Raw genomic sequence first — 25,248 nt, 5'->3', positions numbered from 1 at the left:
ACGTTGCTCCCCGCCTTCTGCAAGAGGTGCTTGTGGACTCCTGTTTCCTCTCGCCATCGCCAGAAGGTCGACTCCGTGTAAGGTCAGCGCTGACATGGTGGCCCAGGCTGATGCGGGCCCAGAGCGACGGACAACATCATTCCGGCCCCTGACCATCTGGGGGCAGTTTCTGAGCTGTTCCAGCCACCTTGTTGGAGTGCTCCTGCCTGTGGAGGAATTCACCCTGCCACAGGCGCTGGCCCATCTGTGACATGCCCATCAGCAGCCAGGGGGGAGAGCGGCTGCCAGTGGGGAGGGGTGGGATGCCTGGCACAGCCACCGCCCACTGCTGGGCTTGAGTCTGGCTCAGCTCAGAATGCTGACCAAGTGTGTTACGTTACTTACTGTGAACAGAGGGTTCGCTGCAGAGATTGTACAGGTCTTAGGGGCCAGACCACTCTCGGGGTCGGTTAATGACGGCACCGGGGCCTCTCTGCAGATCCCAGCACTCTAGGCAGCCTTCTAGAGACCCCACCTTAACCCACCCTCAGGTGCCCACCGACCAGGCCATGGTATTCACAGAGGCACGTGCAAAGACCAACTGTGCCAGGTCTGTGGAGTGAATGCACAGGGGGAACTGGTCTTTCCAGAACCAGACCCAGCCATACAAGCAAGTGAGGGTCTGAGAGCAGGCAGCCGCCCTGCCCCCAGTCACAGGTGGGCCAGTGCTGCTTCCCCGACCTCCACACGGGTGGCACGCCGCCCAGCATCACACACTGAGCTTCTGAGGTCCAGCCCAGTTGTCTGCGCTGGCTGAAACACCTTGCAACTCCACGGGACTCCCCAGGTACAGACCACAAATCACCACAGCCCACAACAGCCAACAGCACCCCGTCCTTCCAATGACCTCTCTGCTGGGCACTGGGCGGGCAGAGAGCACAAGGCTCCTGGTGCCCTTGACCTCCTGCAAGGCTTTTCCAGGCAGAAGCCGCTCCCCTGTGGCTGCTGCTGGGCCCCCGCAGTCCACAAGGCCGTCTTGCCTGCTCAGTGCCACACTGATGTCCTGCTCTGGCCCTGGGGGGCAGAGTCAGGGCTGCCCCTTCAGAGGCGCCAGTTCAGCCTGTGTTTGATTCCTCTACGGGCGGCCTTGCGTGGGGAGCCCCAGGCTGGAGCCTAGTGACTCATTCGTTTAAACGGACTGGGCTGGGGGTGGGAGGAAGGCAGGGGTGCTGCACGGTTCAAAGAGATCAGGAAGGAGGAGGTATGTGGAAAAGGATCTCTGTAAGTTTACAAATATACAAAAACAAAAAGCACATCTTTCAAATAAAAATGACTACATTTCTTTTATCTGGCAAAAAGTTGTATACACATGATTTAAATTTTTTTTTAATTTTAACAGTTTTTGGCAATCTTAATAAAGTACAATATATTACAACCAAACCAAAAAATAGTTGTTTAAGTAACAGCTGTTAAGAGTGACGTGATCCCTGACGCCCAGCCTCCCGCCCCTTCCCACCCTACTCCTAGAGACAGAGAGAAAAGAAAGATCCTCCCATCTTGAGAGACTCATTTCCCACCCCCCTTAGGAAGCTAACCAATAGGAAGCAACACAACAAGCGTGTAGTGTCAGAGGGAGCCGGGGCGCCCGCCCCGCATTAGCAGGAACAGCCGCCCTCGCTGGCCGGGGGCTCCTGCGGTTTGTCCAGCTTGATGTCGATCACTGCGGGGGCGGGCTAAGGAAGACCATGCTCACAGATTGCAACATTTTCTGGCATCAAAATAAACTTACCTTTGAATTCCATTTCCACAGATTTTCTGAAGTGGCTTTGTGCTGTTTCTGTGGATGTGTGTGTGCGAGTGTGTGCACAGACAGACACGCATGCTTTGTATGCCACAGCATAGTATAAATAAATAAGCAAGTAAGATACACAGTTGCCTTTCCTACGCCTTCCCGCTGGTCACCCGGTTGCTTCTACTCAAGCAAACCCACCACCAGGAGTGCCCCCGCTGTGGTGCTGTGGTCCCCACTGGAGGCGCCCGCAGCCCCAGTCCTCTGCACAGCTAGCTCTGGTCTTCCCCACGTGCCCCTCTGAGCCTCCCAGCCCTCTCTCGGCACAGTAGCTTCCCAAGGCCAGCGCTGGTGGCAGTCACGTCACACTCTGGGACAGAGACCCAGCATCTGCAGATGTCGCACTCTGGCATTGAAGGCCTCCCCCAGTCAACTCCACCTCCCTCATACTCGGGCTCCCTTTCCCCGCCTGCAAAGTGGGCAGGGTTCCGGCAGGACTGGTCCCTTCTGCAAAGCCTTTCCAGGCAGTGCTGAGCACCCACGCTGTGCCGGGCACTGGGCATCTCAACCCTGTGCAGTGGAGAGTGAAGCGCCTGTCTTCCGGCTGGGAGGCTGGGTAGACCCAAGGCATTTAAGTGACCTGCTCTGCTACATCCCTCTTGCCCTGGGTTCTCAATCTCAACACTGGTGGTGTTTGGGGCTGGATAGGGGTCTCTGTGCTGGGGGCTGTTCCCTGTACAGAGGGTGCTTAGCTTCATTCCTGACCTGCAGCCACCAGATGCCACCGACAACCCCACCCCCAACTCCTGAGCACAGTATCCATTCCAGAGCCACCACCTGTCCAGCCAGAAGCATGACCACGGTCACAGCACGACATCACGCTTGTTCCCCTCAAGGGAACAAGACTCAGACTGCTTTTGGATACCATGCAGCAGTCCTCAAATGGACTGAGCAAAAGCTCCAGGAAACCTGTTAAAAATATAGCTCCCCGGACCCAACCTCAGTAGACCCGGGGATGGCCTGGATGTGTACGCTTCACAAGTTCTCTGGGAGGTTCCCAGTGCACTGACTCCTGGGAGCCCTATTCCACCAATATTTCCAGGTCAGCACTGTCCCAGAGGAGCAAAGTGTTCTAAAGCAACATGGTAGCCACTGGCAACCCAGACACCTGGGCACTGGAAACGCCTGCGCAAGGCAGGGACTGAACATGAACTGCATTTCATTGCAACTATAAACAGCCACAGGTGGCTACCGTATCGGGCAGCACAGGCCTGGTCACCTGCTAAGAGCTTCCACCCATACCCTCCCAGCTGGTGCCTCCTCCCCCCATGCACGGCCACACACAGTGGAAATGCAATGCGCAGGGCTGCTGCTGAGTGGCGCGATGGGGACATGCTGGAGGATCCGCGTCCACACAGCACCCTGCAGGGGGACACTCACCATGGATGCTCCCCACAAGCCTCCAGAGACTCCAAGTGTGCCTGTCCGCAGGGTGCACCTGCCTGCCTGTCCCCTCGGGTGCAGGTGTGGCCCATCACAGTCCACACCCACAGCCACACAGCTTGGACTCACTCCAGAGAGCTGGGGGTGCTGTGTGTGCTTCCCGCTACTCCAGCGCCCCAGATTCGGCGGCAGCACAGGCCTCTCGGTGTCTGTTCCCATCTCTGACTTCACTGCCAGTTTCCTCCTCATGCAGGCTGTGGGAGGCCGGAGAGACGGCTCGGGCACTTGGGTTCCCGCCACCCCTGTGGGAGACCTGGACTGAGCCCCGGACACTGTGAGCATTTAGGGAGTGAACCAGTGGATGGGGTCTCTGTGTGACTTCCTCGCTCAAATAAATATCTATAGAGATTTTTTTTAATTTGGAAAGAAAAAGACCAGGGCAGAGTCTGTTAAAGAGTGCAATGGCTGTGGGGCCTGGAGTTTGGGTTTGGATACATCTTTGCCAAGGCACCAGCTGGGAGGCCTTGCACACACTTGGTCCCGTTTGGGGCATCACCAGCTTGGACCAGCTGGACCATTTCAAGAAGTGCTCAAGTTACTGCTGGCACCGTTGTGACTGCCAGCCCTGTGCAGAGAGGGCCCAGGGTCCCTGCGATACAGCCTATTGTGGGGGCAGAAAGCAGGAGACGGGGGCCCCGTGCAGCACATGCAGTGAGGGGCCTGGGTTCCACCCTTTTGTGGCCCTCTGCTTCCCCCGCCCCACACTGCCCCTGGCTAGGAAAGCACAGGACAAGGCTGGCAGGCATGCAGCAGTGCTTCTTCCAGCCCTGAAAGCAACAGACAAGCAAGATGGGGACATCAGGGCACACCGGCCAGGCCGAGCCCAGTGAGCGTGGCTAAGTGGGAAGTTTTCTTGCATTACCACCAAGCAGTGCTTGTGTGCTTTGCTCTTGAGAAGGAGCATGGTTCTGACCATGACTGCAAAAGTCTTCAAAACACCTGCATCTGTCATTAAATACCAGCCCAGCGCCTCCCCGCCGCTGAGCTTCCACCCGTTCCCTTCCAGGATCTCTGCTCCAGCACCTGCCTCGTCGGAGGCCCCAGCTGGGCAGTGTGAGAGGGTGGGGCTGCACCTGCCAAACAGGAGAACCCCACAGCCAACTTCGCCCTGTGCGGTCTGCTCTGTAAGGGGCCAAGTCAGACACCAGGCTCAGCGGGATGATGTGGGAGCTGTCTGTCACACCAGGCTCTGAGCCAGTCACTGCTCGCAGCGGCCCGGGCTCCAGCATCTGCAGCCCTGTCCCCACTGGCAGCTGCAGCACAAGCTCCCCACATCTCATCTGTCCTCCTCTCCCCTGGTCCTGCTCTTCTCTGGACCTTGCAGGCTGTGTGTCCCCGTTACCTCACCAGAGCCCACTCTGCTACTGAGAGCCGGGATGTGCCCTGAACAAGCCCCTGGCCCTCGGTTTCCCCACTTGGAGTTTCATGACTGGCCGGCCAGGACATAGTCCTCAGACCTACTCCTCCTGGTCACTGGGCATCCTCTGGGGACACCTGCTACCCTGTTAGCTGTCCTGACCCAGTCTACTTTGAGAGCTCCTTGAGGAAGGCTGGAGGCGCCAGCTCCCCTGCCGGCCTGTCTCAGGATTCCCCCTGCTGCAGCCATGAGGCTCCCCAGCACTGGGCACAGCAGGCAGGAGAGGGACAGGCACAGCTGTGACGTCACCGCCTCCTCGCCTCCCACCACGGTGCTATCAGTTTCCTAGGCTTCAACACTCATCAGCCCAAAGGTGCCGTGCACTGTCTCCAGGGTCCATCTGTCATGGGTGTGGCCCCTCAGAGGCCCATGGGGATGCACGTAGGGTGCTGGGAAGCACGCCCTGCTCTGGAGTGTGCAGACCAGGAGCTGGCGTGGTGGCACAGCAGGTTAAGCCACACCGCCTGACATGCTGCCATCCCCTGTCAGAGCACTGGATCCAGTCCTGGATGCTCTATTTCCAACGCAGCTCCCTGCTACTACACCTCTGGAAGCAGCAGAGGATTGCCTAAGTACCTGGGCCCCTGCCATCTACATGAGAGACGTGGATGGAGTTCCTGGCTTCCAACGCAGCTCCCTGCTATCGCGCCTGGGAAAGCAGCAGAAGATGGCCCAGGTACTTGGGCCCCTGCTATCTATGTCAGATGGAGTTCCTGGCTCCTGGCTTCAGACTAGCCCAGCCCTGACCACCCCAACCATTTAGGGAGTGAACCCGCAGATGGAAGAGACCCTCCCCCCACCGTGTGTGTGTGTGTGTGTGTGTGTCTCCCTCTCTCATCGTAATTCTTTGAAACAAATAAAATAAAATTTTTTTTTAAATGATGGCTGCAGGCCAGGGATGTGAGCGGCCAGCGTCTGGGGGCTGACTTAGGCAGGGGCAGGGGACCAGGGCAGGGGAGACCCTCACTTATCCAAGCAGCTCTCAAGTACCCTCTTTGAGGGGCTGTCCTGTGCAGAACAGGGCTGTGTAGGGACAGCAGGCCTGCGTGCGAATTTGAAGTCTGTATCTTGCACATTGCATGAACTGGGCAAACCAGAACCTTAATTTGGCAAGGGGTGTATGTGAGTTGTGGAGAGCTGCAGGGACCATGCAGGGCTGGGCACAGGGGGACGTCCCTGCTCCCACACCCTAGGTACACCCCGGCGGTCACTGCACAGATGGGCAGAACCACTGTTTCACACTCCGCAGCCACCCCGCCACTCACGCACATCCCTGGGAGTCCCCATGCCTTTCCGGAAGCCGCTGCAGAAACAGAGCAGGATGGCTCCCTGGCCACGCGTGCCGCTCAGTGAAGGCTGGGCTGGAAACCAGGCTCCTATGCTGCCCTGGCGCGGCTCCTCCGGCATGCCTGGTGGCCCCTCCCCGGAAGAAAAGGATACTCCCTTCTTTGCTCTTCTCCTGCACATTCTCCATGCCGGGCAGAGCCGATGCCACGCGTCGGAAGAGCTGGGGGATGGAGACGCGGAGTGAGCCTCGGCGGGCCTTGCCCCTCCCCTGCCCGCCCGCCCAGCTCACTGTACCCCAGAGGGCAGGGGCTGCCCCGCCTGGCAGGTCTCAAGAGCGTGTTTGGGGCTTCCATCCAAGCAGGCTGCTCACGGGGACACAAGCAGTGAGTAGGGGATCTACCTGGTACAGAAGCCAGGGAGGCCCGCAGGAGACAGACCCCAGGCAGGCTTCAGTGCCCCGCCCTTGGGGGGACCACCTGGGAAACAGACTTCCCACTTGCCTGGAGCCTAACGACCCTCGTCACGTCCTGTGGTGACACTTCTCGGAGGCCACGAAGGACACGGGGGTGCGAATGTGATGTCGTGTGTTTGCGTGTGTGGTTATGTGTGAGTGCGGCACATGCAGTGTACATGTGTGCTGTCTGTGTGGACGCGTGTGTGGCTCTGGTGCCCTGGCTGGCTGCTGGCTGCCTGGCTGGCTGGCAAAAGGGACAAAGAGCCAGCTGGGAGGATGGCCCTGGGCGAGGAGGGTCCTGGCGAGCAGATCCGACCATGGCTGGAACTGAGGGCTGTGCACCACAGGACAATGCCTCCTCTACCCTGCAGCTCCCAACACAGCCTGGGTTCCAGGGCACCAGGCAGGGGCCATCTGGGTCTCCCTGACCTGAATGTCAGACCACCTGCTGCTGCCCTCTGCCTCCCTGCTCACCAGGGGCCCCTGAGAGCAGAGCCCAGGCCCCCCTTCAGGCCTCCAGGCCAGCTCCCTCCTCCACAAGGCACCAGACATCCTTAGCCTGACGCTGCAGGGGGCTGGAAGAGCAGTGACCACAGCCTTGCGGCAGGGCCTCCCTAATGTCCCCACGGGGCACCTGTCACTCTGCGTCTTCCAGTGCCACCAGCACAGTCTGCTGGGATGAACCACTGCTGCACCCAGGGGGCCAACTGCTGCGCGGACAGCGTGTCCAGGACTCCCAGCCCCCGCGGGGCAGCAGAGACACCCACGCCACACCACACTCCTTGCTCAGCGTCCCATCTCACAGGCACCGCTGCTGCCATGCCCTGGCTCTCACTGTCACACTCCTCATCCTCTGGCAGCCTGGCGAAGCCCACGGGCTCCCGAGTGCAGACTCCGGGGCCCTGCAGGAGGCCGCTGAGTGCTGAAATAGACCTCCGACGCTTTTAAAGATACAAGCTGTGTCTCGGAACCCGCTCAGCAGCGATGATGAGCAGTCCACAGCCACTGCCACACTGCTGTGCTACGAAGCGGCCAGAAAACACTCGAATTCTCAGTGCGGAAGTCACGGGTACGGCCAACAGTCCCAGGTCTTGCTGCCTATACCCAGCACCAAGGGCAGTGCTGAAGACAGGCCAGAGGTTAGTGTAGACAAGGGAGGACTTTCCCAGCACAATCTGCTGACCTGCTGGGCTCCACCCAGGCACTGTTTGGAGCAGTGACCCAGGGTGTGCACCCTTGCTCCAAGGTTCAGCCCTAACCCCCCTGGCCCCCACCCAGGAGCGGCAGTCACGCCACAGAAGGGTGCTTCTCCCCACGCCTGCGTTGCCATCCAGGCCCCCGGAGCACTTGGCAAGCACAAGGGATGGACTCAAATGCTCATCACGTTGAATTTCCTGCATCCTTCGTCCCAAGTGAGATTAGACACCAAGGATCGCTGCTTCCGGAAGCTGGTGGCTGGACCTTATAGCCCGCTACCCCGGCCCACCAGGTGATGCAGAGGGGCAAGTGACTCACAGTTCCCCATCTAGCCCCTAGGGGGAGCACTTCCTCCCTTCCTGGCCCTTCAGCACTGGGCCGGTTTAAGGGCGCTCTGGTGGGCCTGTTCCCTCAGGCTGACAGCCCCTGGAAGCCAGCGTGGGCCTCCGCAGCCAGACGCTCAGGGACCAGCACAGGGAAGGCCTTACCTGCTTCACGTTGTAGCCAGTCTTCGCGCTGGTTTCAATGAACATGACGCTCAGTTCTTTGGCACGCTGCTCGCCTTCCTCGATGGTTATCTGCCTGGAGGGGAGGGCACAGGGAAGTCAGCCCAACAGAGGAGCGCCCGACAGAGGCAGAGGGAGGAGCCCGAGACGAGAGGGGGCGGCAGAGCAGGGCAAAGGAAGCTGCCCAGACCCCGAGTCGGCCCTGGAGCCACACTCTGATTCCAGGGATCCCTCCCAGGACACCAGGGCACGGCAGGATCTTAGCCCCTTTCTCTGCTCTTCCCACAGTGTCTTCTCAGCTTAGGAGCAGGCCTCGGGCCAGGGTGGGGCTACCCCTGCAGTCATCACCAGCAACCTCTGCAAACAGCCAGGGACACACAGCACCCCTCTGGGCGGGATTCTTATCCCCATTCTCCAAGTGAGAACACTAAGGCTAAATACTTAAAAAATAATGGAGTCCAGTACCTGCAAACTCCCATCCAGATTATTCCTTAAGAGATCAGGGGACCTCACGGGGACCACCACCACCACCCCCCGCCATGCTTTGCTGGAGCTCATGAGCTGTTGCTCTATCTGCCCCAAGCCAGGGCCCATGAATGGGCAGACAGGTGGGCCCCATGCACTATGGCAGCCGTAGAGAATCTAAGTCAGCTGCGTGCCCAGACGTGGCAGCCACACAGGCAGAGTGGGCAGCAGTGCAGGTTGGCATGTACAGGCAGGCTGTAGCAGGACCAGGGTGGTCACCTCCCACACACTGGGGCAGAGACACTGAGCACCAATGGCAACTACTGGGAGCCCAGGGGGCCTTGGCCGTGGCCATGGCATGACCTTGAATACACATGGCTGGGCCAGGTACCCAGGGGCCCATGCAGACAGCTCAGTGCCCCACCCTGCCACACAGATAAGACAGGGCTTCAGAGACAAGGCACCTGTGTTCTCACAGCTCCTGTACGTGCAGATGGGTTAGAAGCACAGACTCGCCCCCCCTGACCCTCGCACCCCAGAACCCCTGGCCCAGCACGAGCCTCGCGCCTCTGGCCCAGCACCCACCTCTTGTCAGCCAGGTCCGTCTTGTTGCCCACCAACATGATGATCACGTCGCTGCCCCGCTCTGTCCGCACGTCGTCGATCCACTTAGAGGTCTGCTGGAAGGAGTTGAGGTCTGGAGGCAGAAAGTGGGGAGGGGGGACAAGTGCGAGTGAGAGCAGGAGGGAGGCTGCCCAGTGTCCTCAGACCACACCCCCAGGGCTCTGCAGGGAGGGCACTGGGCCAGGGCAGCCTTGTGGAATTCACTCTCATGATCTGCTCCTCAGACGCTGGCTCTGGGCGCTCGCCTGAGCGAGACCTGCCGTCAGAGGCTCAGAGACAGAAGGCGAGAAGTGAGTGCCCAGGACTTGGCCGAGCCTGGAAACAGGCAGTGGGGGGTGTAAGGAAGGAAACAGCACCCGCCCCTCCCCAGGCAGGAGGGCCCCACAGAGCAGCCTCCCCACCAAGGCGAGCCAGGCAGCTTGGGGTCTGATGAGAACCCTGGGCTGCATGGGTGAGGGGAGGGGAAAGGGAAGCCCCCACCCCCAGCAGGGGATGCGGGCTGTCCTGGGAAGCCCTGCCTCCCTTCTGCTGGACATCAGGCCGGAAGAGCCCAGGCCCTGGGGACCCAGCTCACACCTGCACTCCGTGGGGAGGGCTCCTGCCTATGGCCAAGGGCAGGGTGGTGAGAGGGGCAGGCAGAGCAGAAGCAGCTGGCCCATGCCTGCCTCCCTGTGGGACTCAGGCTGGGGGTGGCACCCAGGGTCCGCCCCACCTCAGGCCTGGTCTGTCATGCTGGCCCGGGCAGCCAGGGCTCTGCTTCGGCCCCCTTGAGGCTGCACAGTCCTTCTCAGAACACCTGCTTTGTCCAGAAGAGCCACAGTAGACCAGGTCCCCTGGGTGCAGCCTCCTAGGGCACCCCGGGAGGAGCTGTGACACAGGTGGCAAACCACGGCTGCTAGATCAAGGCTGCCCGGGGCTGACATCACCCACCCTGACACACATTCACAAGCCACGCTGTGGGGGCTTCCTGGCAGCCAGGGTGATATGGGCACAGAGGGGCTGCAGCAGGGCCAGCCCTGTGAGCCCCTGTCTGTCCCCACACAGTCCCTGCCCTGAGCAGGCCCAAGCTGGCCCTGGACGTGAGTATTTGTTGCAGAAGTGTGGGGGTCATGGAAAACACTGGTGGTGAAAGGCAACTCATCCCCCATCTTCCCCAGGCAACCTGCCTCCCTGCATTTCGGCAGAAGCACATTTGTGGACACATCGCACATGCAGACCTGGCCAGGGGCACATGGGGGCCACCCTAGGTCAAGCACAGAGCCCCCACTCACTTGTGATGTCATACACCACCACGGCCACGGTGGAGTCCCGGATGTAGCTGGGGATCAGGCTGCGGAACCTCTCCTGGCCAGCTGTGTCCCAGAGCTGCAGTCGCACCTGTTATAGGGGGCAGGGCCATGGCATGAGCAGCTCCAGCCCCCGGGGCGGGCACAGGTGCCAGCGGTGCCCAGCTAAGAGTCCCTCCCACCCTCCCAGGCCGGAAACCCCGCACTCACCGTGCGGTCCTCCAAGTACATGGTTTTCGACAAGAAGTCGATGCCTATGGTCGCCTGTCAGAGAGCAGCACAGAAAGGTCAAATGTCATGCAGAGGGGGCACAGCCGGCCAGAGGGGACACCCAGGCCAAGTCGCCCCTGGCCCTGGCTCTTTCATCCCCGTTCCTCTGCCACCACTCGATGCCCCTCAGAGGGAGGGAGTGGGAGCCACCTGGGGACAAGGGACGTTCTCTGCAGAGGGAGGGAGTGGGAGCCACCTGGGGACAAGGGACGTTCTCTGCAGAGGAGAGGACACAGCTCAGGGAGGGCTGAGGGCACATGTGGTGAGGAGCCCCTGGGGCAAGGCCACTGCCTCACGCATCACCTGCCCCCACCCTGGTGGGGCTCCTTGCCCTACTCTACCCAGCTGCCTCGCTGTGCCGCAGCCTCCCCATGGGGGCATCGCATCGTGCCCAGGACAGCTCCTGCCAGGAAACCCCACTGGCTCTCCTCTCCCCACGCCAACATGCTAGGCGCCAACTGTGGCCAACATCCCCGTGCCTCTTCTGCCCTGGCCCCAGGGAGAAGCAGCCAGTGGCACCTGCAGCTGCATGGCCAACCCCCACCCTCACATACTGTGTGGCCTTGGGCAGGTCACCCCACCTCTCTGGGCCTCACCTGTACTCACAGCGCCTGTGGGCCAGAGCTAAGAAGCTGTTGATATGAAATGGAGATACTACCACCATGTAATCAGTGAGAACTAAGAAGAGTTAGATACAGCCTGAATGCCCAGGGCACTGGGTAAGGACAGTGTGGTCCATCCACGCAACTAGAATCCTTGGAAGGCATTACAAGTCAGGTTCTCGATAAATACTCAAGGAGCTGGGGAACTGTCATGGGGTGACAGACACAAGCTACACACGTGTGTGGGGCGAGCCCAGCGTGACCCACCTGCGGGGGAACACACTTCCCATTTTCTCAGACACCAAAGTCAAGGAAGCATGCTGAAGTGTTAACAGTACCCAGGTCAGAACACCAGCACTACAGGTAGATGTACTGTTCTCTTCAACAAACTGTTTCTCTTGCTACAACAAATGTAAAATCGTCCTGAAATTACACACAGAGCTCTGAAAGAAAAATAAAGCTTAAAAAACAAGCTCAATTCTAACTGCAAAAATTATGGAAGCCCAGGGAAGGAGATGGGCTGACCGGTGTCTCCAGGCCCTGCAGGCCGACTGCCAGGTATACCCGCAAATGTGCAGGCACGCCCCTACTCCACCCTACACAGCCCTGCACGGCCCACGTCCTCAGGGAAGCCCCCTCCGGTGCAAAGAAGCAGAGCACCTTGCCACTCCCTGGAGCACGATGCCACACAGCGCCTCCAGCACTGCCCAAGCTAATCCCTCACTCAGGACAGGATACAGCCCAAGGCAGTCAAATATCCCGTGCGACCTCACCAAGCAGCACAGAGCTGCAGGGGTGGCATGAAAAACACGATCGCGCTCTCTTTTATAGAAGATTTACTTATTTAAAAGGCAGAGTTACAGAGAGAGAGAGAGATCTTCCTTCTGCTGGTCCACTCCCCAGATGGTCACACTGGCCAGAGCTGGGCCAGGCTGAACCCAGGACCCTGGAACTCCATCCAGGTCTCCCACGTGGGTCACAGGGGCCAAAGCACCTGGGCCATCTTCTGCTGCTTTCCCAGGCACATTCGCAGGCAGCTGGATGGGAAGTGGAGCAGCTGGGGCTGGAATCAGCTCCCGTGGGACTCCAGCCTCGAGAGCTCTACCCTCTACACCAGCGCCAGCCCTTGACTTGTGCTTTCTAGCCCAGCTCTGCAGAGTGTCCTTTCTGATGTAGCCACTAGGGGGCGAGTCTGCAGTTGCACAGTGCTCTCAGAAGTGAGCAAAGGCAGGTAAACGATGAAAGGTTACAACCTCTCAAGGAGAGAACGCGGTGCATCCTACATTTAAACCCCCCCCCCCCACACACACACACACAAACCCCCGGCCGCAGGGAAGCACTAGTCCCACCACATTGAAAGGATCTGGCAAACACCTCAGGCTTTCCATAGGAACACCGAAGGGCTGGCTTTGGCAGGACAAATGTGACCCGGAAAAGCCAGGGAGACCCAGGCTGTGGTCTGACTCGGACGTTGAGACTGAGTCTCTGACGTAGCAGGAGGAAGAGGCCGGCTCTCTCGGGGTGTGATCAACTCACAAGGGTTCTCCATCACAAATGGGATCGCTGCCCCTACCCACCCCCCCAAGAGGCTCCAGGAAGCTCCGCGGCTCCCCTCTGCCCCCTGAGGACGCAGCAAGAAGGCAGCATCAGTGAAGCCGAGGCAAGCCCTCACCAGACAGAATCTGCTGGTGCCCTGATCTTGGAAGGCCGGTCTTCCAGTGTGAGCACTGTTCTGTTGTTATAAATACCCAGCCCAAGGTGTTTAAGTACAGCAGCCCAAGTAGTCTAAAGTGTATCCAAGTCTCATCATGGTTAAGCTCTCTCCCCTAAAAAAGATTAGCTACATATAACTTAATTGCCCACTCAAATAAAACAACATTTTTAAGAGAAAAGTAACAGTGGCCAGCATTGTGGAACAATGGGTTAAGGTGCCACCTGCCATGCCAGCATTCCCTATGAGTGCTGGTTCAGGTCCCAGCTGCTCCACTTCGGTTTTTTTTTTTTTAATATTTATTTTTATTTATTTGAAAGACAGAGTTACAGAGAGAGGTAGAGATGGAGAGAGAGAGGTCTTCCATCTGCTGGTTCACTCCTTAGATGGCCGCAATGGCCGGAGCTGCACCAATCTGAAGCCAGGAGCTTCTTCCGGATCTCCCACGTGGATGCAAGGGCTCAAGGAGTTGGGCCATCTTCTACTGCTTTCCCAGGCCACAGCAGAGAGCTGAATGGGAAGAGGAGCATCCGGGACTAGAACCAGCTAGAACTAGATAAGACGCCGGCGCTTCAGGCCAGGGCTTTAACCCGCTGCGCCACAGCACTGGCCCCCTGCTCCACTTCTGATCTAGCTCCCTGCTAATGTACCTGGGAAAGCAGCAGAGGATGGTCCAAGTGCTTGGGCTCCTGCACCCACATGGGAGATCTGGATAAGACTCCTGTCTCCTGGCTTTGGCCTGGCCCAGCCATAGTTGTTGCATCCAGTGGATGGAGTATCTCTCTCTCTCTCTCTCTCCCCCTCACTCTATCTCCACCTCTAACTCCCCCTCCATAACAGTCTTTCCAATAAAAAAAAAAAAAAAGATCTTCTAAAAAGACAGACGGAGTGGGGTGGGGAGAGAGAGGAACAGAATCCAGGAGTCTCTGCAACTTGCTATCTATGATGAACCCTGTATACAGAAGAATGAGTGATGTGAAGCAGTGAGAAATTCAAGTCATAATTAGGAGGAAAAAACTCAACAGAAACAGAGCACCAGATGACCCAGGTGTTAGATTAGCAGACAGGGCTTTAAAGCAACTCATCAAATATTAAACAAGAAAACAAAAGGTGGATGCAATGGATGAATTTTAAGAAATACATGTGGCACAGCAGGTTAAACTGTCACGTGTGAGGCTGGCACCCCACACTGGAGTGCCAATTCCAGTTCCAGCTTCTCCACTTTTTTTTTTTTTTTTACTTTTTGACAGGCAGAGTGGCTAGTGAGAGAGAGAGGCAGAGAGAAAGGTCCTCCCTCTGCCATTGGTTCACCCTCCAATGGCCGCCGCGGCTGGCGCGCTGCGGCCGGTGCACCGCGCTGATCCGAAGCCAGGAGCCAGGTGCTTCATCCTGGTCTCCCATGTGGGTGCAGGACCCAACCACTTGGGCCATCCTCCACTGCACTCGCGGGCCACAGCAGAGAGCTGGCCTGGAAGAGTGGTAACCGGGACAGAATCCGGCGCCCCAACCGGGACCAGAACCCGGTGCGCCGGCGCCACTAGGCGGAGGATTAGCCTGTTGAGCCACGGCGCCGGCCAGCTTCTCCACTTCTGATCCCTGCTAATGTGTCTGGGAAGGCAGTGGAAGATGGCCCATGTACCTGGGTTCCTGCATCCACATGGAGACCCAGACAGAGTTCCAGGCTCCTGGCTTCAGCCTGGCCCAGCTCTGGCCGTTGCAGCCATTTGGGGAGTAAACCAGTGGATGGAAGATTTCTTTCTCCCTCTCTCTCTCTCTGCTTTTCAAATAAATGAATCTTTTTTAAAAAGAGAAATACATAAAAACTGTAAAATTTTAAAATGAGAATCTTAATGCTAAAAACCACAAAATCTGAAATAAAAATGCCCTGAGTAAGAGTAGCTGGCACACTGCAGATGGATCCATGAACCTGAACTCAGGCCAAAACCAATGATTCAAACTGAAGCACAAAGAGAAAACGGATATAAATCAAACGAACAGCGCCAGAGCACTTCGGGGACAGCATCAAGTGCCCTGGAGTCTCGGGAGGAGAGCAGGGACAGACTCCGGCCAGGCGTTTTCTGCAGAAACCCGGCTAAAACATGCCCTAAATTAAGTAGAAACATCAACTCACAGTTAAAGCAAGCCTACAACAGGATAAACGCAAAGAAAACCACACCTGGGCCTGCGCCAGTCAAACTGCTGGGAACCAAAGACAAGAGTCGGGAAGCAGAAACACACAGCAAAAAGGATGACGGCTGATTTCTCATCACAAACAGCCGAGGACAGAAGACAGGAGAACAAACAAACTGCTTAGCAAACACCACAGATGCCAACAAATCTCCTCTCAGCCTAGAACTGTACAGCCAATGAAACCTGGCCTAAAAAGTGAAGGCAGGGAGCTGGCACTGTGCCACGGCGGGTGCAGCTGCTGTCTGCCACAACAGCATCCCACATCGGCGCGCTGGTTCACATCCCGGCTGCCCCACTTCCGATCCAGCTCTCTGCTGCTGCGCCTGGGAAGGCAGCAGACCTTGGACCCCTGCCACCCACGGGGAGATCAGGATGGAGCTCCTGGTTCCTGGCTTCAGCCTGGCTCAGCCCTGGATGGTGCCACTGTTTGGGAAGTTAACCAGCGGGTTGAAGATCTGTCTCTCCCTCTCTGTCACTCCGCCTTTCAAATAAATAAATACATCTTTTAAAAAATGAAGGCAAAATAAAAGCATTTTCAGACGGGGAAAGGCCACATAATTTGTCAACGTGATAAGAAATGCTGTAGGTTAAAGGGCGATTTTATTTTATTTTTTAAAGATTTATTTATTTATTTGAAAGAGTTAGAGAGAGAGAGAGAGGTCCTCCATCTGCTGGTTCACTCTCCAATTGGCCGCAATGGCCGGAGCTGTGCCGATCCAAAGGCAGGGGCCAGGAGCTTCCCTCAGGTCTCCCACACGGGTGCAGGGGCCCAAGGACGTGGGCCATCTTCCACTGCTTTCCCAGGCACGTTGACATGGAGCTGGATCGGAACTGGAGCAGCAGGGTGCCGAACTGGTGCCAATATGGATGTGAGCACAGCTGATCCCAAAGGGTAATTTTATAGATGGATGTTTTTATCTCTAATGGAGGAAAATAAGAGCACCGGAAATGGGAGATCCACAGGTTAATCTAAGAAAACATGCCGCTGCTCCTGATTGCTTCCTTCCACAGCAACAGTGATAACCAAGCAGCAGAGGCTCAGCATCTGAGCAGGTGTCCCTCGGCACGCTCGGGGGACTGGTTCTAGGACACCTTCCCCCTTCATGGACCTCCGTGACCTGAACACCTCAACAGCCCCCTGCCCGGCCTCTCCGCCCTCCCTGCAGCAGCCAGGGGCATCTCTGCCCAGATCATGCCCTGCTGCACCGAGAAGCAGTGCAAGCCCTGGTTGGCCTGTGAAGCTGTTCAGGGCCTTCCGGCAGCCTCGCTGCCCCTGCCCAGCTGACACGTTGTACCATGGAACTTGCCACGCACGGGCACGGGCAATGCCCTTCCCTCCCCAGGAAAGCGCCTCCACAGTGGTTAATGCAGACTCCTCTGCAAGTCGTTTTCTGAGCCCTCAGGCTGGTCCTGGGGCCCCCAGTGAACACTTTCTCCACTAACTTGTGAAGATTTCATACTGCGGGTTTGTGCTACAGTGAGTTAAGCCGCTGACTGCGACCCCAGTCCAGCAGTATGGACTGTTCGTTCCAGCTGCTCCACTTCCAATACAGCTTCCTGCTAATGTGCTTGGGAGGCAGAAGAAGATGTCTCAAGTGCTTGGGCCCCTACCTATAGTGGGAGATCCACATGGAATTCCTGGCTTCTGGTTTCAGTCTGGCTCAGACTAGCTAGGCTCTTGCAGCCATTTGGAGAGTGAACCAGTGGGTAGAAGATACCTCTGTCTTTCTGTCACTCTGCTTTTCCAAATAAATAAGTCAATCTTAAGAAACTTCTGGCTGGCACCGCGGCTCACTTGGTTAATCCTCTGCCTGCGGCGCCAGCACCCTGGGTTCTAGTCCTGGTTAGGGCGCCGGATTCTGTCCCAGCTGCTCCTCTTCCAGTCCAGCTCTCTGCTGTGGCCCGAGAGGGCAGTGGAGGATGGCCCAGGTCCTTGGGCCCTGCACCTGCATGGGAGACCAGGAGGAAGCACCTGGCTCCTGGCTTCAGATCAGCGCAGCGCGCCGGCCGTAGCAGCCATTTGGGGGGTGAACCAACAGAAAAGGAAGACCTTTCTGTCTAACTCCGCCTGTCAAAAAAAAAAAAAAAAGAAAGAAAGAAAGAAAGAAAAGAAAAGAAACAAACTTCTGGTCAATCTCTCACTGGGTAATTTTCAGTATGTGCGTCAGGATCACCTCAGGAGCCTGTTAAACACTTGGATCTCTGAGCCTCACTCAGACAGATTCCGGGTTTTATTCCTAATCCCAGGACAGTAGGTCCGAACTGGAGAGGAGGGGTAGGGGGAGCCCTACAGTCTTGCTGTTGGAAACTTCAGGGACAGACAGCAAAGCTATCACAGCAGCCAGAAAATGAAGGAGATCCTGGAAGAGACAAAGCCACGGGGAGAAAACCCCTAAATGCCACCCACAAATGCTCCCCATGTCTCTGGCTTACCCAAGCAGATGCCAAGAAGATCCAAGACTGAAAACAAATCAAGATGGACCAAAAAAACCTGAACAGAACATGCATCTGCTGCCTATCAAAGGGGAGAGAATCAGGGTCCAATTATCCAGCTGCCTGCTTGAACAAAGAACAGCACTCTTCAAAGGAACAGACAGAGGGCACTGTGTTCACCACAGTGTGGAGGCTACAACCCCAAATTACTAGACATATGAAGTGCAGAGAACACGTGAGCATCTTCAGCCTAAAGAGGTTAAATGAAGACCAACCCTGCGGTGACCCAGATTTTGAAAGTAGAGTTTTTGGGGCCGGTGTTGTGGCCTAGCAGGTAAAGCCATCACCTGTGACACTGACACCCATATGGGTGCTGTTTGAGTCCCGGCTGCTCCACTTCCGATCCAGCTCCCTGCTAATGCACCTGAGAAAGCAGCAGAAGGTGGCCCAAGTGCTTGGGCTCCTATGTCCATGTGGGAGACCCAGAACAAGCTCCTGGCTCCTGGCTTTGGTCTGCCCCAGCTCTGGCTGTTGTGGCCATTTGGGGAGTAAACCAGCAGATTAAAGCACTCTCTCTCTCTCTCTCTTTCCCTCTGTCTATAACTCTGCATTTCAAATGAATAAAATGAATCTTAAAAAAAAAAGAAAGTAGTGTTTTTGAAACAGTTAATATAATTATGATCAAATATACAAAGAAAATTACTAATAATAAAAACACAAATTTTTAAATCTCAGCAGAAACTGAAAAACTAAGAAGAGCCAAATATAAATTTGTAACCAAAAACTTAATTTGTAACTAAAAACTATCTATAACTTAAAAATTACTAATAGGTTGAACAGCAAATTAGTGAGAATAGTGAATTCAGAAACAGATGGACAGACTTACCCAAAAGGAAACAGAGAAAAAAATATATTGAAAAAAATGCCATAAGCATGGGGCTGGTGTTGTAGGGTATGGGGTAAGGCTGCCACCTATGCCTATGATGCTGGCATCCCATATGGGCGGGTTTGTGTCTGGGTTGCTCCACTTTCTGATCCAGCTCCCTGCTAGTGACAACAGAGGATGTCCAAGTGTTTGGGCCCCTGCACCCATGTGAGAGACCTGGATGAAGCACCTGGCTGTATTTATTCCCCCTTTTTGTTAAAGATGCTCACATGCACTTCATATGTCTGGTAATTTGGGGTTGTATCCTCCACACTGTGGTTAACACAGTGCCCTCTGTCTGTTCCTTTGAAGAGTGCTGTTCTTTGTTCAAGCAGGCAGCTGGACAGCCCAGCCCTGCTCATTGTGGCCATGTTTGGGAGCAAACCAATGGAAGGAAGATCTCTCTCTCCCTCTCTCTCTGTTAACTCCGACTTTCAAATAAGTAAATTTTTTTAATGCCATAAGCAGAGCCTCACTAACCCAACAGTTTCATGTATGTTTAAAAGCCCCACAAGAAGAGGATAATGAAGAATGGAACAAATATATTTTTAGAAATATGGTCAAAAGTTTCCTAAACAGGGCAAACGTTTTATCTAGTGGTTAAGACAACCGCACTGCAGATCAGCGTGCCTAGGTTCAGTACTCACGTCCGGCTCCCGACTCCACCTTCCTGCTAACACAGACCCAGGGAGGCAGCAGTGATGGCTCCAGGACCTATACTCCTCCCATTCCTTGGGAGACCTGGCTTTTGGCCTTGGTCCAGTCCTGGCCATCACAGGCTCTCTACCCACTCCGCCGCCAATAAACAAACAAATAATTTCTTTAAGTTTCCTAAATTCATAAGTAAGACACATGTACTGATTCAAGAACATCAAGAAGGATTTTTTTTGAACCCAAGAAGCATTTTTTTTTTTGTATACAGAAGATCAGTTTAGTATATATTAGGTAAAGATTTCAACATTTTGCCCATATAGCAACATAAAGTGAAAAAACTACCATTGGATTACTAATTATAGCATTAAATAGCAATGTACAGCACATTAAAGACAGGGATCCTACATAATTTTTTTTCAAATTAATTAATTTTCTATGCCATTTCCATTTTAACACCAAGAAGCATTTTTAAAAAATCAAAGAATCAAAGTCCCATGTCTGTTTACATCAGAGTTAAACTGCTGAAAATGAGAGAGAAAGATAGAATCTTGGAAGAGGCAGAGGAAAGCGACACACGGCACACACGGGAACAGTAAGGGCCTGATGGCTGCCTTGGCAGAAAAAGCGAAGGCCAGAAAACAGTGGATGACAGGATGCTGAAGGATGGGGCCGGCGCTGTGGCGCAGCGGGTTAAAGCCCTGGCCTGAGGCGCCGGCATCCCATATGGGTGCCGGTTCTAGTCCTGGCTGCTCTTCTTCCGATCCAGCTCTCTGCTGTGGCCTGGGAAAGCAATAGAAGATGGCCCAACTCCTTGGGCCCCTGCACCTACGTGGGAGACCCAGAAGAAGCTCTTGGCTCCTGGCTTCAGATCAGTGCAGCTCCAGCTGATGGAGCCAACTGGGAAGTGAACCAGCGGATGGAAGACCTCTCTCTGTGTGTCTCTCTGCCTCTCTCTGCCTCTCCTCTCTCTGTTAACTCTGACTTTCAAGTAAATAACCAATCTTTTTAAAAAGAAAAATGAAAATCAAAAATCCATGGCCTGTGGATCTTCACAAGAGATATTAAAGGCTGACAGGAAAAGACACTGATGGAAACTTGGATTTTTCTGGAAGAAATTAAAAGCATCAGAAACGGTACATATAAGGGGTTTTCAAAAAGCTCATGGCAAATGTGCAATATGCAAAACTACACACTGATCCTATTTTTTTTTTTTGCGCTCCACAAACAACACTTGTGTTTTAATCCCATTTTCCACAAACGCACTGCAGTCCCCTCAGACACGCATGGGCAAATGCAGGACACTGGGTTTTGATGAAGAGCATGGCTTCAGCATACCCCCAGGCGTGAAGCCACAGGTTTCCTTCAGAAAAGCAAAAATGAGCAGAGCATGGAGAGTGGGCGCGGGGGCGCCATGGAGTCAGGCACGGGGGAAGTCAGGAGCTTGGGGGCTGCCTAGCAACCATGGCCTGCAAAGCCAACCCCGGCTGAAGGACGGTGAGCGGCACCAGCGGAAGGGAGACAGACAGGAGCCGTGCCAAGGTCTGAGCGATGGGAAAGGGGCGTGGGTGGGCTAGGCCAAGGCAGCAAGGAAGGGGCTCAGGGAGGAAAGACAGGGAGGAGAGCTGTGGAGAGGCTGCAGGACCCACACACAGCCTGGCGTGTCTGAGGAAGGAAGGACACGGGGGTCGCCAGGCCGGGAGCATGATCTCTACCGGCCACAAGGCACAGGGCCTCACAGTAGGAACGCGATTTGCCCAGCGTCCCACAGCAGGTCAGCAGGGGCCTGGGGACCGACGTCACCTTCTCTGATGCTAAATCATGGGCTTCAGGTGAGGAAACAAAAGGTGGCCGAGGTGGGCCAGCTCCTCCGGAGCCCGCGCTAGCTGGAGTCACCTCTGAGGGGTGGTCCGTGGTGGCACTGCTTCTCCGGAGACACCTGCAGCCACACCACCAGGTCCGGGGACGAGCACCCACCCTTGGTGTCGCTCTTATGCAGACAGCCAGTGAGCCCCAGGCTGGCGGGCTCCTCACAGGGCTAAGCAGAGTCCGGGAGTGGTCTTAGGAAGCAGCTGAGCTGACCAGCCCGGCACAGACTGTTAACATTGAGCAGCTGGGGTGTCCAGGCTCCTGGAAATACTGGGCTCTAGACACAGAAGTGACTACCGCTTGGTTGGTTCCTGGAGTCTGAGCTGTGCCGAATCAGATCCTCTGAGGCCGTGGGCCCCGGACACATTACCCACACGTTCCCAAATGGTTTCAGCAGCAGTTGAAGCAGATTAGGTGGGCCTAGTGCTGTGCAGGTCTGTGAGGGTCTGCATCACAAGCCACCATGTGAGGAGGGTCTCTGCTTCACTGGCTCATTAACCCAAGACCCCCACTGCCCAAAGAAACCCTCCATGCTAGCTATTCATGCCTACTGCAAAAGCTCCTTCAAGCAGCAGCAATGCTGGCTCACCCACACCTGGGAGCTTCTTGCCACGCACTGTGTTTCCTCTCCCCGTGGCCACCAGGAAGCTCCGAGCTAAATGCTGAGCTCCAGCTACCTCCTCTCCCCTCTACTCCCTTCGGGCACTACGTTTTCTCCTTGTGGAGGACGGTTCAATCTGTGGCTCCTGCTTCAGGTCTACTCTGGAGAAAAACGGGGACATCAGCCAAGAGGAATTAGCTCCCCAGAAGGCCACCCCTCCTACCAGAGGCCCCTGCAGCCTTGCGGATTCCCTTTGACCAACAGGGTACACTCACTCTTACACATCAGCACAGGCCACCGGTGTGTGTGCATTGATGGGCACGTGGGCGTGAGCGTGTGTGAGCAGACAAGCGGATGAGTTGGGATGCACTATACGCACATAACTACGCATTTATTTGCATGCACTAGTGTCGGCAGGCACAAGCAGGTGCACTCTGCGTGCATGGAGCAAGCAAATCCCAGGTTCATGGTAGGCAAGCAGCCCCAGGGCTGCCTGGAGGCTGAGACGGACAGCAGTCATCACAGGCCCTTAGGGCAGAGGGCATAGGCCTGCCAGCAACCCAGACTGCCTGTCAACGCCAGGGGAGCTGTCACACAGCCAGCAGAGTGCCCATCAAAGGGACCTGGGTGGGCAACGTGTCTGCAGGGCCTGGGCTGTTCTCTGGTAGGCTTGGGAATGTCCTGTGGAAACGGCTTTGCCCCTGTGGCCCTCGGCTTCCTACGTCTAAACCAGGGACAGTCAGGGCTTCCTTTCAGGATGGCTACTCTGCATCCCACGACTGCCACACAAATGAAAGAGAGGACCTGGATTAGCGACCGACTAGCCCGGGGGGTCCCAGGAGACACTGCGGGACGCACACCACGGGGACAGCCTCCAATGCCGCTCAGCCTGGCTGTGCGAATCCCAGCCCGCGAGGTGACCCTCAGGACAGAAGCAGGCTGGGACCCAGTCTTGCTGGGGAAGGCTGCATACTCCAGCCCCTCCTGGGAGCTGCTCCAGTAGTGCCTTGCACAAAGCACAACGGTGTGTTAAAGGCTCTGACAAGACCTGCACCAAAGATGCTCAAACCCAGTGTGTGTCCAACTTCTCCACCTCGATTATCCCAATGACCCAGTCTTCCCGGGGCTTCAGCAGAGGCTGTCAGTCGGGGAGCTGGGCCCCACTTCTGGCTACACTTTGCTATGCTAAGGTGACCCCTGACCTGGCAATATCTATTTCTTTCTTTACTGTCTTTGTGCTTGCACAAAGCACTGCCTGTGAACGGAAGAATCTTCACAAGCACGGGTGTCACGGCCGCACCGATGTTTGCCATCTCCTGAAGGCGGCATCACCCAGTAGGACCGGGGGTTGACAGGATGGGACGAGGGTCCAGCACACACCCAGCTGCACAGAACTTGCACTGGCCGGGCTGCTCCCCGAGCAAAGAGACCTTTCCTGGGGCACCTGTTGAAGCCTCTCGGCTACGTGCGTTCATTACAAACAGAACTCCACGTCCACTTTCTGACCCAGCACAGCCTTACGGTCTGCAGCGCACTCTGCATGGCGATTTGCATACACTCCCTCCAGTCTCTTCTCAGGAAGAGGAATAAAGAAAAGGCGTGATGCGCGTCTGCTTTCAGCCTTGGCCAGGCCCGGGGCCAGGGCTGGGGAAGCAGCACCAAGCGGCAGAAAAGCAGCTGGGCTTGACAAGCCCTTGACAATGAAGCCGCTGTGAGCGCCCTGCACCACGAGCCAATCAGGGCTAAGTCATGCAAATCAGCATGCAAATGATTGTGGCAAAACCCAAGGATTCAGACTGGGCAGTGGGTGCTTTGTGGGGGAAGCAAGCAGTGGCTTCTGGGAAACAGGCTGGGTGAGGTCTGCCCTTGACCCAAGCCCAGGAAGGCGCTCTGGGGGTGGTGCGGCTCAGGAGGCTGAGGCGCAGTCGCCTGGACCCTTCCGGAGACCTGGTTTCAAAGTCTCTACGGCCCTGGTGACCACTTTTCTGCCAGCGGAGACATCCTATGCTCCCGTCACCGCCACTTTAACTATTTAATGGATGGCTCCTTCCTGCCTTCACCGTGGGCTAGAATCTCAGCCAAGCAATCTGCCCCTTCGAAGCTCCAGTAAGAGGTGACTTCCACCAACATCAGTTACCCCTTCAAAGGAGCCACAGGCGTGCCCGGGGCGGGGCCTGAGGATGGCAAACAGAGCCACGTGGACCAGGACCCCCTCGGCTCTTAAGGCAGAAGGCTCTCCAGGTGGTTGGTTTCTGAGGCCACCCACAAAGCTCCCTGTGTGTCACCTACAAAACGAACTAGGAAGGGCCACTGGTACCCAGTGCAGAGAACAGCAGCACAAGGCATTTAGCAGGAAGTCTCCCAGCAGCCACTCCCTTGCTGGACTCTACTTGAGGGATTGTACAAACCTAAATTCTGCTTTCCCTGTCTTTCTAAAGGCGAAAGTGACCATGTGAGCCAATGCTGGCCAGTCTGCCGGTGGAGCAGCTCCAGAGAAGTCTTGCTTTCTTTGCTCACCTGGAATGCGGATATGATGTCTGGAGCAGCTGCAGCCTGTCTGCGTGAAGGTGAGACCCTGCTGTGCACATGTCAAGGAGTGGGACAGAGTCTGAGCAAGAATCCAGGGGCCTGAGGGCACAGTGTCTGCCCCACGGCTCCCTGCACCTGGAAAACCAAACTCTTTGCTTAAACCACTGTTTGCTTTCTGCACTAGAGGTGAGCGACTGCCATCTGTGCACGGTGACAGAAGAGAGGGAAAGAGCAGACACAGGAGGGAGGGAGAGGAAAGACGTCAGGGCAGGCTCGGGTAGGGAGGGCTCCAGCGGGAGCACCAGGTGACTGGAGGTGCCCCAGTGGGTGTCAGAGGACACGGTCATCACGTTATCTTGTATCTGAATGCAGGACAAAGTTCAAGTTTGCCCACGACGAGCTCCACTGCACTCACAGGATGAGACCCTCAGGTTGCTACGGTGACCTGAGGCCTGCAGGGTTGTGCTGGAGGACCAGGCGCCCAGCATCTCCTGGCCGGGCTGCAAAGCGAGACTGGCTGGGGCTCTGGTGCCTCCCACTAGGACACTGCCGGCCGGTGACAGTCAGCCTCACCTCATCACTGTCCCCTGCCTGGGCTCTCGGGTTGTCAGTTCTGGTTTTGCATTTCTAGGCAGTGTGTGGTAAAGCTCATTTGTAGCAACAAGGATTTCGGCCCATAATTTTCCATCATTTAGACTTGAAGACCATGTAAGGTAAGGCCTGAACACAAACTAACCACATTCCTACTGCTGAAGGTTGAAGCCACCTGTCTAGGTGGTATGGGGTGGGATTTCACCCAAATAGTTTCCAGGATAATAAAGTGCAACCAATGCTAAGAAACCCAGCAGCTGGGCCAGGGCCTCCCAGCTGGGCAGCAGACCTGGGGTCAGAACGCAGGCCTCCCCTGCAAGGCTTTCTAAGGAGAAAGGAGGTGTAAGGGGACACGCTGACCCCCTCTCC

General features: G+C 56.0%; 1 protein-coding gene across 1 annotated transcript in view; it reads right to left on the bottom strand.

Moving 5' to 3' along the window:
• Positions 1-1,516: 1,516 nt before the first annotated feature.
• RAB6B (RAB6B, member RAS oncogene family) overlaps positions 1,517-25,248 on the bottom strand; it is a 53,785-nt gene continuing 30,053 nt past the window's right edge. The window contains exons 3-8 of the mRNA XM_062178997.1: positions 10,718-10,771; positions 10,493-10,598; positions 9,183-9,294; positions 8,115-8,208; positions 6,129-6,195; positions 1,517-1,699 (exon numbers count right to left, since the gene is read on the bottom strand). Of these exons, the coding sequence (XP_062034981.1) occupies positions 1,635-1,699; positions 6,129-6,195; positions 8,115-8,208; positions 9,183-9,294; positions 10,493-10,598; positions 10,718-10,771 (498 nt within the window). The 3' untranslated portion in view covers positions 1,517-1,634. The remainder of the gene's footprint in view (positions 1,700-6,128; positions 6,196-8,114; positions 8,209-9,182; positions 9,295-10,492; positions 10,599-10,717; positions 10,772-25,248) is intronic.

The sequence above is a fragment of the Lepus europaeus genome, chromosome 2, assembly GCF_033115175.1.
Source record: "Lepus europaeus isolate LE1 chromosome 2, mLepTim1.pri, whole genome shotgun sequence".
In the NCBI taxonomy this organism is placed as follows: Eukaryota; Metazoa; Chordata; class Mammalia; order Lagomorpha; family Leporidae; genus Lepus; species Lepus europaeus.
Note: the sequence above shows the minus strand (reverse complement) of the source record. Positions and strands in the feature narration are given on the sequence as shown.